Source organism: Rattus norvegicus, chromosome 3, assembly GCF_021556685.1.
Source record: "Rattus norvegicus strain SHRSP/BbbUtx chromosome 3, alternate assembly SHRSP_T2T, whole genome shotgun sequence".
Taxonomy (NCBI): domain Eukaryota; kingdom Metazoa; phylum Chordata; class Mammalia; order Rodentia; family Muridae; genus Rattus; species Rattus norvegicus.
In genome coordinates, this window is record NC_141536.1 from 46315714 (window position 1) to 46330661 (window position 14948).

The window sequence follows — 14948 nt, forward strand, 5'->3', positions numbered from 1 at the left end:
CCTCAAAGGTGATTATCAAACACCAGACCTGAGAGGAGGAATCAAACGTTAGGCTTTTCAGACAGATAGTTGCTAAGATGTAAAAGTGAATCACTTATCCTGGATAAGTACCAAGGCAGTTGAGCCTTCTTGGAAACTTATATCCTTAATGCTAGTCATTCTTAAATGGCCATTGTTCTAGAAGTATTTAGAGAACTTTGTACAAACAAGCAAGGCATCTAACCTGAATTAAATTCACTGAGGTGACAAAAAAAAAAAAAGCCCAACTTCAGACTCAATTAATTTCTTAACAGTTCATTTTTTAAAACAATGAAAGGTGTTTTTATGTATTAAATAAACACCTCCAAAACACTTTCTTCCTACGAGCTAGACACCATTAGTTCTACAAATAGTAAATATTTTACGCTTACAATCAGCTCCATGGAATGGGACATATGATTATGTGTATTTCCCTTGTAAGGAATCAGAGAGGAGGTAGGAAAATTAATGAATCAATGCAAAACGTTGCTTTAATTTTCTAAAGTGAGTAAGAGAGCAGTAATATTTTCTGTGGGTACCAAAGGCTGTGCGTATTGAAAAATCAGTATTTAGTTATAATTTCTTTTAAAAGTTTTATTAGCTCTTTTAACAGTTCCATACAATGTATTTAAATACTCACTTCCTAATGTTGGAAAAGTAACTTATTGTAAATGTGACGTAAGACATTTATAACACATTCAAAGTCTATTTGAAAGGATTGTTCAATATCAACCTAAATCCTATTTGAGTGGATTTAAAAAAAAGTACCAATCAGCTTCAAGCTCTGTTACATGTTTCATTAAGACATACATTTCCAAAGTTTACTTTCTAGTGCAGTGAGAAACATCCCTGTTCCCAGCAATTAATGACTGGCGCAGACGACTCCGTCTTAGCAGGTCAATGAACAGTAATTATCGAAGAAGTAGGCTGGTCTGTCAGGCCATTGCTGAGACCTCGGCCTGACTGTGCCTCTCTCCTTCACAGAACACAGACTTTCCATAACCACAGAGCAAAGGATGCCATGCCATCACAGCAAATATTTGTTAAAACACAGGGTATAATAGCAGGCTCTTAAAGAAAGTACTCAGTAACTGAGCATTCATTAGAAGCGAACGACAGGAGATCATACCGCTCCAGCTTGCCAAAGACATTACCTGTGTGTCAAAAGAAGTGTTTGCCACCAGCATGCTGAGATTGCATGCCAATGATTTGAGCAGGTGGTCATTAGGGGCTTTTTCTGCAAGCCAAATCATTTTCTCCCTGAATAGCTTGGTGAGGTCCAGGCCCTAATTTCTCTCTGAACTAAAATTACCCCACTACAAATAGCTAAGGTTCCTGTCCATTATGCCGAGGGAGGAAGGGTAGCAACAGAGCTTTCTCAAACTGGGAGGGACTTACTGCACTCACAGTCTTTTAGCCTGCCTTATTGGATAAACTCAGAGAATCTGCTTTATTGATCCAATTTGAAATCTCTGTTAGGTACCTTCTTCCTTCCTTACAAACAGCATAATTGAAAGCATTGTTTTGGTAGACTCTTCTAAGAAGACCACATAATCACCGTTTAAATTAGTCCTAATTCATTTTACATTTGCTTATTTTACTTCCCCAGAACTAATTTTTTTTAACAATTAGAACATCTGAATTTTAATTACGTTACCATCAAGAAGCTCATTAAAGTCACTTAATTGGCAACATTTCCAAAAAAACCTTAGCTGGGTTTAATATATTTTAAAGAGTTACTGTCAAAGTATAATTTCACCATTACAAACAGCTTGGCAAAAACATTTGCATAAAGATCTGTCAGCTTCTGAAAAAAATGCTTAAATGTTGGGAGAATCAGATTCGTTAAGTCGCCTTTCCTGAAACAGCCTACACATGGGGAGATTGTCACACACATTCATCCTTATAACCCCTGAAGTACACACTCCATGCCAACACAGGGAGTCAGTAAATGTTCCCTGGAGGAAATAAGTAACACACTTTGTACTCTGAGGTAGAGATATATAAAAAGTCAAAATACCAGGAGAAGTTCCTTATTCGTCTGAAGCTTAACCAAATTTCTCATGGGTCTGCTTCTGTTTCCCCACTCTCTCTAAGGAATATTAGATTATCATTTAAAACTTTGAAAGTTTTCTAAGTAGTTCTGTGGCTAGTACCACAGGGGGGAAAATCTCTTGGTTGTGATAGGTGTATATTTTGTATACGCAGCTTGTAACATTAGAACTTCCTTTCCTAATACATCCAAGAGTAAAATGTAGAAAATAGAAATATTACATGATAGTTTTTAGAATAAAAGAGATAGAGAGTTCTAGAGGCATCCTTTTCATTTGGTATTTTAACCTAAAACAGCCCCCCTTAGTCCTTTACTGCCATTCTCCTTTTCCAAGCCCAAAGAAGAATCTGGTAAAGCAGAAGAAAATGTGAACACTAAAGAATTTCTAGGGAAACCGCTGCTGTTCCCTCCTTCATGTATCGCAATGTCTGGTACACAGCCAGATTCTACAAATGTCTGTCGAATGAACCTGTTAATGAGTGAACATACATAGTGAAGCCCTGAGGAGGTCCTGGATGTTTCTATCCAGGGGCTCCAGCTTGGCTCTATCAAGGGCAATGTAGAGAACCTCAATCCCCCGTGAGTATAGAGATGTGCACTCAATTAACGGTTGATGAGCTCTCTCTGTTAGTATGTTATAGGACTCGGACTGTGCAGGCCACTCTAGGATAGACTGCTCACTCCTGCTCTCTGTGGTGATATAACTAGCCTGTATGGACCACAACTCCACGGTGCTGGTGTGGTTCAAGCGCTATATCTTAATTGCATTTAATTTTTATTTATTTAAGATAGCCACCAATGGTTAGTGGCCACAGTAGACTTCCACAGTGTATAGAGATGTGGAGAAATATGCTATGTTGGAAGAAATTCAGATCTTATGGAGGCTGGTGACTGGAGAAAGGCTTGGGAAAAGATTTATGAGAAAGATTGTTCAAGGCTCCATGTATCAGGCTGTTGAGTTTAAAGATTCACTGGTACGTGGAGAGACTCCCTGGGGATTTCAAAGTAGGGAAACAGCCTGAATAGATTTGTCTTTTGGCAATCCTGTGAGGACAGAAGCATAGGTCTGAGGCTCCAAGTCACTTTCTATCTATTAATATAGAAATAGCTTGGGTAAGACCACAAAAGTGTGCAGTTTGTTGATGTAACAAGATTTCCGAGAGTCATCTTGTTTGCAATTCTTAGAGTACCACTAGGAAATACCTAACTGAAATTGAGGGGGGCAGCATTCTCTGTGGCTCGGGACACCGGTCACTTAGTGAAGGGAGAGAAGGCCGTCTGGATTTGTAAAGGTGCCTTCCAGCTTCCCTGCTTCCCAGCAGCTCTGTCACTGTGGGAGGAGAGGCTATGTGGCCAGAGTGAGAAGCATGATTCAAAACAGGGTAGTAGAAAGGATTGAGAAGTATTTGGGGGAAAAAATCTAAAAAAAAAAAAAAAAAAAAAAAAACCCTGTGATCTATGAACTATACAACCATCTATTCCTTGCTTTGATTGGTTCTTCCAGATGTAGAAATGAGAGGAGGCTTTCAGACATGGCACCTTGTAATCAGAAAGAAAGAGTTAAGTTTGGGGAGAGGAGAGAGAACACAGGAAAGTCTGGTGCTGGGAAACATACCTTCTAGACATCATCTTGGTGGATCCTTTCAAAGTCATTCCTGTGTATCTTCTGGTGTCCTGGTGTGGCTTAAAAAATTTCTGTGGAAATCACATAGTTGGCAAACTGCCCAAAGTTTCTAATCAATGCTGGACATTGTAGCTTTCTAGTCTTCGAAATGAAGACTAGATGGATTGTAAAACTCCAGGGAGACCTTACAGATGTGAAGTTTCCACCTTCAGATACTGTTGTCCGTTTTATCTTTGTTAGTTTAATTTAATAATTTGCGAATCTGAGGCAGAGTTTATTACTAATTCTACAGAGATTGAAAGTGATCACTTCCAGATTTAATATATTTCTTAAAAGGAACCCAAATTCAAAAGTTTGGCTTTATCCTCATCTAACACATTTGGATATGCTGGAGAGATCTTTGGAATTAAAGTTAATAAGCATTTCTTGAAAGTACAGCAGAAAGTGCAGACATCTCAGACTTGATTCACTGTGTGACCTGAACTGTACCTTTCTATACACAGTGCTATTAGTCGCCGTATTTGGGGTTCTCACTACAGAATCCAACACTGTATTCTACTCTGTGACCATGTATTATGCAGGTCTTTTTCCTATTGGGAGCATATCTCACAATATGACGCAGAGCCTGAAATTAGTGCACACGAACAACACACCATAACCACCTGAGCATATGACTTTATTTCTGTCCCAAATGAACAGGTGACAAATCATTGAGTCCAAAGCGAAAGGCACGGTCCCCCTTTTTTCTCCTTTCATGGAGCATGAGAAAATGTAAACAATACCCAGCCTAAACTTCGGAGCCCTCCTAAATTACTAGCGGCCTTTACAATATTCATGGTCCAAGTCATCCACATGAAGCCTTCACACTGTGCTACGTGCTAATACTTGCATTGGATCAGTCTGACAGAGAAAAGCACTGCTTGAGGAAGTGGGTCATGTGAGTGTATAAGTGGTTCTGGGAGCGCCCAGATGATATGCCATGGTTCTGGTCAGAGTACCACTGCAAAACAAAGGAAAAAACATGTTTAATTCCTAGAGCCAAGGGGGGATGAGATAGGGAGGGTTATGTCCAGGAAACCAGAAAAGGAAATAACATTTGAAATGTAAATAAAAAATATCCAATTAAAAAAGAAATACAGAAAAACAACAACAACCACCACAGAAACCATCTAGCGTTGGCTTTCCTGTGCTCTAAAATCAGGCTAAGTTTCCTAATGTTTTTGGAAGATTGTTTTAAGAACCCTTGAATAAAATTGTTTTCTGTGAACATTTGGAGTAGGCAAAAGTAGAGTTCTTATTAACATCCAGTACTGTTTTGTATTCCTTAACTGCAGGTTTTATATTCTAAAGGATGAGCTGTTCTAATGGACAGGAGTCTAGAGATTAGAATCAAGAGACTTAGGTCCGAGGACTGGTGCATTAGGTCTGTTACTTTGGTTCTTGGGCACTTGGGTTTTTCATTTGAAAAGTAGAAGCATTATATTCAATTTTCCCTAGGACCATGGTAGCTCAAAAATTCCACAAGGTTTTTGGCCTGTAAATCTAATTCTCTGTTTCAGAAAAGCCCATCATGTAGTATACCATATGTAACCATAAATACATTTTATAGGACTTCAAAACATGTAAATGAAAAAAAGAGAGGGGAATAACATAACTTTGAACTTTATTGTTGGAATCTGAGAGATTCCAGTAAGATTATTGTCTTCATGGCATAAGTGTGCAAGGGTCATGATGTAATGCTATACATTTACAGAGCTGAATTTCTCTTAGGAAGTCAGAATAAACAAAGGCCACAGAAAAGGTCATCTCACTCCTTGTAAATTGCATTTTAAAAATCCAAACTTTACTTGAAGATGAGAGACTCCCTTCCTAAAGTCCTGTCCTATCCAAGTAATTAAAAGAAGAAAATATATTCGCTGAAGCGAGGAGAACATGGTTACCAATGACTGTCCCCACTGTTGGTCTTACTGCCTCCTCTAATCTCATTTTGCATTCTTCTTGCTATCTGGAACACATGTGCCACACATGGAGCGTACACAGAGGAACTGACTCTCTAACTCTGAACGGACCTGCAGGAACTCAGGCAGTCACTGAGATTTTAGGAACATTCTACAATTGTTTCTTCCTGAATAGACTGAAACTGTTAGCTGATCTGAGCCTCCGAGGCTGTAGGAACTCTGAACATGTGCCTACATGGTTGCCCCAGGACTGCAGAACTATTAGATATTTGGGGTGTTTAATCCTGTAAACTATCTTATTCTATACAAAGCCTATACGTGGGGCCCTTGAGGGGCTCCAGAAAAAAGTCCACGATTCATTTAGTAATACTCCGCTCTTTCTATTCTCTAGTCATGTTTTCAGGTGTACACACACACACACACACACACACACACACACACACACACACACACCCTTTCCTTTAGCTTGGTAGTCAAAGGCCACGAACTAGAGTAAAGCAGGATCATGTACCATCGCCTGGAAATCCACTTGTGCGTTAACCAAAGCTTTAGCAATCTGTGCTGAGTTCTGAAAGTGCACATTATCTGCAACAAAGAGAGAGAGAGAGAGAAAGAGAGAGAGAGAGAGAGAAAGAGAGAGTTAAAGTGCCGCTAAATACCAGAAAGCCTAGAGTGACAATGCCCTGCCTGAAAATGAACACCAACAGTTATGCAGTCATGCATTTGACATTGTCAGCAGTGAGCGATCGCGCTCAGATATGGAAGTGTCCCTGACTCTTAGGTACTGACCCTGAGCACAGGCATGGGAGGATGCTTAATGTTTCTTAAACAAAGTGATGCTGGCTCAGTATTTTTATGTGTAAGAGCCTTGCTTAAACCTCACCATCTGCTGTTCCGTGGATGAGAAGATAGTCTACATTTCTGAAATATTCTGCTCTTGCCATCACAGTTGAATTCTGGAAAAGGAGAAAAATTAACATTTTAGTTGCTGCAAGTTCTAATAGAAAACTAGCTAAATCATTGTGCAATGGACTTCGCACCAATACTGAAATTATGTATTGCTTTGGTTGATAAATATTTAAGAGTCAGAGCAACACATTTTCATCGGCATTTGCATTACTCCCATCTGATTCTTACTTTGAGAAGCTGAAAGTTTATGTGTCATATGTTACATATGAGTGAGACCTTAGGCATAAATGATACCCACTCAAGCTGTGTAGGCGTTGGGGGTGGGGAGGAGAGATGAGAAAAGGGAGGTTAGGGGAGAGGAGATAGGAGAGAGAATAGAATCCCCAAAGAGTAAACTCTCTTTCTAGTGATGCTTTCCAGTTAACAAAAGATCATAATTTTTGCCTGGGGATCCAGAACTGAATTTGCAAACTCTGAATCACTGTTTTAAAATTACTTAACACGTTCGAAATAAATTAGTGACCTAGATACCATGGGAAATGCTTACTTTATAGTGTTCAAGATTATCATCCTTTGTTGGGAGGCCCATGAATCTCTCCGTGTAGATAGAGGCTGGAAAAAGACACAGGAACATGCTATTTCCACTTTATACATGTCATTTCACGATTACATAACTCCTGCATTGGTAAGCCTCCTCTGGTTCTCCCGGGTGGAGACTCTGAGGTACACTCCTGTTTTAACGGATGCCATGGTTGGTCTCAATGACGGTGTCACTTCTGCAGCTCACCTCAGTGAGGTTCCAGAAACAATGCGGAAACATTATGGAAACATGCGTATCTAAGCACTTCCTTTCACAGGCTGCTTCTAAGCTCTTTCCACTTGCTCTCCTTGGGGGATGTGGAGATGGGAACGGCCTCATTATATCTGAAAATAAACTGCAAAATCCACCTCCTCTGGTCTCTTCACTAGTATTTTGCTTCATCTGGGATGAAAAACATGTCTCCCAGATTTACTTGTCTCAACATCACACACACATATTCAAACACACAGCAATCACATACCTTTCTGAATAAAGATTCTCTGTAAGGTATGAATGTCTCATTGTCATTCCAGTGTGGAAAAGAAAAAATAGCAAAAGGCATATATATGCACAATTATTAGAAACAGATAAGCATTCTACATTGGGGTTAATCATGGAAACAGGCACACGCAGGAATGGATTATCTCCCAATTTATATATAATATAATTCTCTCTCTCTCTCTCTCTCTCTCTCTCTCTCTCTCTCTCTCTCTCTCACTCACACACACACACATATATATATATAGACATATATAGACATATATATACATATATATATATACATATTCCCTCTGCTTTGTGAATAAAGGTGCTGTCTCCCACAGTGCAGAATAAAGGTATAAAGATGTATTCCTTGGCCCTGGCTTGACTTTGCAAAAGAAATGCTCAAAAGTAACCACTGTTGGAGTTACATGCCTTCAAACACAGAGTTGGCTCTGGTGTTAAAATTATTTTTTTCCATAAGAGATCAAAGTTTGTTGGAGAAAATATATAGGATCTGTGAAGAGTCCTTTTTCTTTTTAACCACTGAAAGTTAAAGCACGATAATAATGAGTTACATGAGCAACCTCATTTATAGATTTTATATTTTCCCCAGTGATGCTGGGGTGAACTTTACTGCATAGTTGGTTTTCTTAGCAACCTCAAATATAAAGTAATTATGTGCTAAATGTTTTCATGGGCAGCATTTATGAAATATTTCCATACCGTAGTATTCCCAGCTGGAGACTGGAGCCACTGCTATACCACATTTGAAAAGGCCAGTTCCGGACGCAAGGGCTAGGGATGAAACATAACCTCCGTAGGACTGTGGAGACATTGTTATTGGTGAGCCTCAGATGCATGGTCAAAGGCATCTCTGTATTTTTAAAGTTAGTCTACACACAATAAGATGGCGGGGAGCTGAAATCACTTGTAGAATAGGTTAAACGCCCACCAGTTACATCAGCAGCAAACTACTATAATAACTTTATTTCTGATAAATCAGAAAGCAATTCATGGCCTGATCAAAGCCTGAAAAGAGTAGGCAATGTTCGAGAGATACTTATAATTATCAAAACTCTTTTTTTTTCTTTTGGATCTTTCTAGCTAGGTCTTTATTAAAAAACAAAACAAAAAACCAAACCAACCAACCAACCAAGATTCTACTTGAAAGAGATGCACAGAAAGGAGGAGTTGTTTCCAGAATGTAAATGTAAGATGCTTTCTAGCATTCACGAAAGTCCTGTGAGGTAAACTTTGAAGCTACTGTTTTACCTATTTTATGAGTATGACATGGCTGGAGTTGTAGGCTATGTCATTACACAAACCATTTTGAGGGATTCTGACATGCCTGGGGTTGTGTGCTATGGAGGATATGGGCAGTTTTGAGAAATCCTGACATAGCAGCCCAAAAGAAAGAAAATTGGTGTCTTTAAGGAGGAACAGGAGGCAGTGCAAGGAAGAAGACGGTAAAGGAGAGAAGCAGAGAAACACAAGCAGGTCCATTGTTAAAACTCATGAAATACAGGAGTGGAAGCCCAGCTAAGAATTCTGTTGCATTTTGCGCTTAAGTGAAGAATCCTCTAAGTAGTTTATGGTTTGATTTTTCCATCTCTGGGGAATTTTATTGAGGGTCTTTGGCTGCAAACCACAGAATAAAATAGGCTGCTCCGATTATACTGTGGCCTCCTTATATTTGGAGGAGAATTAAACTAGGTTTTAATAAGGGAAAATAGATTTTAAGAGCAGAAGGCACATTTGGGTTCAAAAATCATTTTGGTAAGTGAAATTGTCTATGTGGTTTCAAATTCACTTATGAAAATAATTTGCTTTAATTAGTAGGAAGGACAGCAAGAACTGCTCCTGGATGGCAAGGTTTCCCTTCCTCTTTAGTTTCATTTTCAAATGAGAGCAGAGTAAACCTAAGACCTTCGTCGTTCAAGGTTTTGTGGGAAATGAGTGTTTACTAAAAAATAACACTTGGTGTGCCCTCTGCTTTCCATGTTTCAGAACAGAGAATACATGATATGACATTGTAGTCCCTAGTACACAGTGAAATCTTCTCAAACATCCGTGTTCAAAACCTTACACATTATTAATGTGTGCCAACTCAGGGATTAAGTTACAGCACCTTGCTCAAATATGTATATTTTTTTCTGTTTTCAGATAGAATGCAAATATTGTCTACTAATAGCAAATTCATTCTGCATCCGTAGCACAGCACGAAGTTCGACTTTAAATCCCCAGGCATCTTGGAAAAGCTATTTCTATTGTAGAAATAAAGAGGGGTAGAAAAGAACCCGTTTTGACTTTTTCTGCTCTCTCATGAGTGGGGATCCTCAGTGGAGTGGGAGGTTGCTGTAAGAAAAGTGCCCACAGAGCAGATTGGCCAGGAGAATTCTAGAATGGTGTCCTTTGCACTTAGATGCCTTGCCATTTTGTTGACATGAAGGATGCCTTTAGAATCATCCCTGGAAGGGCACAGAATTTTAAAACAGGGGTATGGATGCTCATACATATCGGGGCATTTTACCTACCAATGGTAACACTAACTAGCCAACACTTTTATGGCTGAGGACTGTTGTTCCACACTGTGTGCCTTGTTCATCCAGCCCCCACCCCTAGCCCCTTCTATGCATGCTTTTGGTTTCTTTTGTCTTCTTTTGTCTCCCACATGTTCTCAGAACCGTGGAAACATGATCTGGCCTCAGGACATTTGCACCGGCAGTGACTTTCCATCTGGACAACTCTTCGCCCTAAAAGCAGCTGGCCTCGTGCCTCACACCTCATGCCTCTTCTTCAAGTCTTAACTCACTTCCAGACAGCCTCTCTAGCCTTCTAGTTTCAAACCATTCACTTACACCCAGCTCTCCACTTCCCTCCTTTCTTGTTTTACTTTGCATTTCTGAATATCCCTTGCCATCTCTCAACATTTTGTATTGTACTCATTTATCTTCCTCTCCCACTATTCTCCAACTTCTTGAGTACAGAGTTTTGTTTGTTTTGCATATGGATCTATTCCCAACACTGAAAATATGGCCTGATATGCAGGAGGGATAAAAATACATATTTACTGAATACATAATTCCACTGTTATCTCCTGTAATTCCCACAGTGACCAGGGAAAGAAATCGCTGATGCATTTTTATAAAGGAGAAGCTGAATCTCACACAGTAGCTGTAGAATCAATAAAAACCGGAGGTAGGGCTCAAACCCAGAAGGCCTGCCTTAGCAACCCATGACATTTCCTGTTTCCCCCACACCAGGGCAACTTCTCTTGGCAGAAGTAATATAGTTTAGCATGGTCCCTCATTAGAAGTGTACTCTTTCTACATTTACATCGTTCTCACATAGCAATTCAAATCGCTTATAATTAGTCACTGCAAGAGAAAGGAACTAAGATTAAATAATGAGCTGATGCTTATTCAACACCACCTGGCTGGGTCTTCACTAACAAAGCGAAGCGAAGCCTGCAAATGTAGTTTCTTTTTCTAATAGTTTACGCAAACCTCTCCCTGTTCCTGAACAGTAAGAATAATTGCCTTAATTTTTCATTGCACTCAAGATTTTAACACATGTCATAGGCTCTCTTGAGCAGTGGTGCGCATTTAAACCTCTTCCTGGCCTTCTGTCCCACATACCAATAGCCTTTCTCTAGAGTAAAAACCCAAAGCGGCTCTAAGTATTGGCAAATGGCCCAAAGGCAAAACCAACCCCAATTGGAAAGCATTATAGTGAACGGGCATTTCTTAAACGCCATGATGGAGACATAACAGATATTTTGCAGTTGATTAAAATGAGGGCTATAAATCTTTGGTCATGTGACCCACATAATGAAAAGTAGTGCCAACAATGCTCCTTTCTTCTTTTAAAAAAATCTGTATCTGGAAAGAAAATGTAGGATTTGAAATTTATTGACAAACCAATTGTAGACAGCATTTGTTGGATTGGACATGACCTATTTAGCAGGCTATACAAATGCTTAATATTATCCAGGAAAGGAGACAACTTCCTTTCTAATGTGAAAATTAACAGCTGAGAATCTGTTATGATCAATTCTTAACGTCTTCCTCTTTCATATCTCCAGTTTCCAATAGGTTCTGACTTACTAGTTTTTAAGGGAACCATAAGACAATGGACTCTTCCAAATGCCTGTTCCTCTGGCTAATTGCAGTGCAGAAATTTGCAATTTGTCCTTAGTACTAATGTTCTAGCCTTGCTTTCTATTCCCAGACCACCTTCTATCCTATGACATTATCTTTCTAAGACACCAACACAGGTGGCTTTATTAAAGTCAACAGCTCTTCCCATTGACAGAGTCACAAAACTACTATTAATATGCATTTGTGGGAAAAGAAGGAATAAATAATTGTAGAATAAAATACTCGTGCTAAACAAAAAAATTTTAAAAGTTTCTTTCTTAGTCTTCCATGGGGCCAAAAATAAACTATTCTAAGTAAACATCTATTTCCCAAACTGTTAGAGCATAGAATATTTTCCTGAAAAAAAGAAATTCTCCTGGTACGAGTGAGACAAATTTTGGGAGAACACAAAGGTACAGGATTAAATTCAGTCTAAGCAATATCAGAGATGCTTGACATGGCTGCATGTTTGCTGAATATCTGAAGGAAAAAATGCTGTTAAGAAAGATACAATCCATTCTCTTGAAGAACCTCAATACTTGTGGAAGAAGCAGATGGCTGTTCCTTTAAGAAGAGTACAGACTTAAAGCAACACTATGATTCTTGTATTGGGCTGGATCTTCAGGAACAAGTGGTTTTCCATTTTAGAGGGTCAGGGTGAGCAATGGAGGAAGTACATGGAAGCGTTGCTAGGAAGTTTATGCTGTCATAGGAACAGCAAAACACAACTGTAGTTTGGCTATTCATCAGATCTGGGAGAAACAGGATTGAAAAGGTGACAGGAGCAAGGTTGCCCAGGACCTGGGACACAAGGAGACATAGTCACTATTTATTATATTGTGATCACCATGGAGTATGGAAAAATAACACATTAAAAATGGTGGTGCTTCACAGCAATAATGAAGCGTACATAGGTCCATGCTAGGTCCTTTGCATAAATGTTATGTTTGTTTGCTTGGTGTTTTTGCGGGCCTCTTAACAGTGGGCATTGGGGTGTCTCTGACTCTTTACTTATTCTTGGGACTCTCTTCCTTTTACTTGATTACTTTGTCCAGTCTTGATAGGAAGGTTTGTGCCTAGTCTTATTGTATCTTTGTATTTTGTTACTGAATGTTCTGTTGAATATATATATATATATATATATATATATATATATATATATATATGACTGAAAAACCAAAAAAGCAAGTCAAAAAATACTTTAGAATGACAACATTTTAAACAACATTGGAGTTGTTGAGGCTTTCCCAAAGTCAGTTAAAAAGCAATTAAAATAACTTAATTGGAAACTACCCAACCTAAGCTCATAGACCAAAAGCATCAGCAATTTCTAGATTTGATCAGAAATGCCAATTCTGAGCCTTAGTAGACACTGTTGTAGTAAGGATCTGGAAGCTGTATTTTAATAAACTTTTTGGGTTAGGCATACACCTAACATTTGAGAAGTCCTGGTTTAAGGACTCATGAAGAAGCTCAAATTAAGCAATGTCATCTGGGATAGTAATAGCTACTTAGCAATTTGAAGTGGAAAAAGAGTTCACTGATCAACAGAATCTCAGAGAGAGGTCTAAAGATAAGAAGCAACTCTTCTAAGCTTTCTAATTTGGATGACTCAGTGCATGATGAGATCTTAAGAGATGATGAAGACTTGTTTAGACCATGATAAGGTTAGTTTGGAGTAAATTAAGAATGATGCCCATGGAAGTTGTGTCCTGAAGGAGAGACGACAGATACGCAACTGAAACATAAAATTTAGAAAAAAAATGGGCTGCAAGTGGCCAAATTCTGCAACCAGATCATGCTTGAAACCCCAGAGTTTGCTCCAATGACCTACAGAATATTGATGGGTGAAGGCTACACTCAGAGGCATACTAACATTTAAAAGACAATCACAATGGCACAGAATACAAAAAGCTACACACACTTTCCTTCGTGTGGCCCGCTAGGTCCTTGTTATCGATGACTTACTTCTCCAGGCATCTCCAAATTTTGCATACACTTGACCAACTCCCACATGCGTCTTTACTTTATCAAGACCAGAAGAAATGTGATCTTCACACTCTGGATTATCTATTTACTAAGCTATTATTGTCCATCAAAGATGTTGACTCATATCTGATGCCTCTATTAGCTCTCCCAGCCACAATTAACCATGTTTCTTCCTGATGTTGTGCACAAGTATATCTCTTCAGAAATCATTGTTTTTCTACATTCTTCCCCTAAATGAAAGTCAAATCTTGGGCTGTTTCACCCTTTTATCCATGAAGAACCTAGCATGAGGGCTGGGGATATGATTTGTCAAGGTAGAACTCTATCATGCAAAACTGGGGAAAGTAGTGTATGTTTGTCGTCCCACCACTTGGAAGGTAGATTCAGGAAGATTAGGAGTTCCAGGTCATTCTCAGATATATTGGTAGTTGAAAGGTAATCTGGAATGCATGAGATTATGTCAGAAAAAAATTGCTTAACATGGACCTAGTTGAGATATAATGATAATTTATGAGGATGAAGAAATGGATATCAGAGACCAGATGTATGCGTTAACAAGAGTGGAATGTCCCAAGCTGGAAGGACCAATATACAGAGGAACATAGCATTGTGGCTTAAACACCTTGTTTCGTCCAACCTTCTTGGGTCTACTCAGGCATGGACTGAATTGGCAAGCCACTCATTGCTTTCTTCTTTAAAATGTGCTCTTACAAGCATGCTTCATGGTCATGGCCATGCGAGAGAGTCAGCAGTGCAGGGAATATAAAATACGATTTCTTTTGATGGCATTTACACAATCAGATATGGTAAGCGGCTCTTATTGGAGGACTCTGGGTTGTTATAAATGTACTTCTGGGTGATGAGTAGGTTTTCAGGTCAGCCCATGTAGAGGATTCTCTACCAAAGTAATACCTAACCGTGTTCCGTAAGTGAAATGGAAAGTTTTAGTTATGCTTACTCAGAGCCTCAAGAAAAAAATAATAAAATGCTAATGATTATATGTGATTTGCTTAAAATGAAACTCTGTCAAAGATCTACTTTAGGAATTTCACAACAGTGGATAGTACAAAAGGTCTTATCTGAAATATTTCCCTATAAAATATTCTGCTGAATCCCACCCTGCTGAGATATTTAACATTTGATAGTTTTGAGAAGCAGCAAATGGCTTGAAAGAACAACTTTCTCCAAATTCCTC

At 39.0% G+C, this 14948-nt stretch overlaps 1 protein-coding gene across 1 annotated transcript in view; it reads right to left on the minus strand.

Annotated features, from left to right (window-relative positions):
• Positions 1 to 4590: 4590 nt before the first annotated feature.
• The window catches only part of Fap (fibroblast activation protein, alpha), a 68460-nt gene continuing 58102 nt past the window's right edge, over positions 4591 to 14948 (minus strand). The window contains 5 exon segments of the mRNA NM_138850.1: positions 4591 to 4695; positions 6165 to 6238; positions 6537 to 6609; positions 7110 to 7174; positions 8349 to 8448. Of these exon segments, the coding sequence (NP_620205.1) occupies positions 4591 to 4695; positions 6165 to 6238; positions 6537 to 6609; positions 7110 to 7174; positions 8349 to 8448 (417 nt within the window).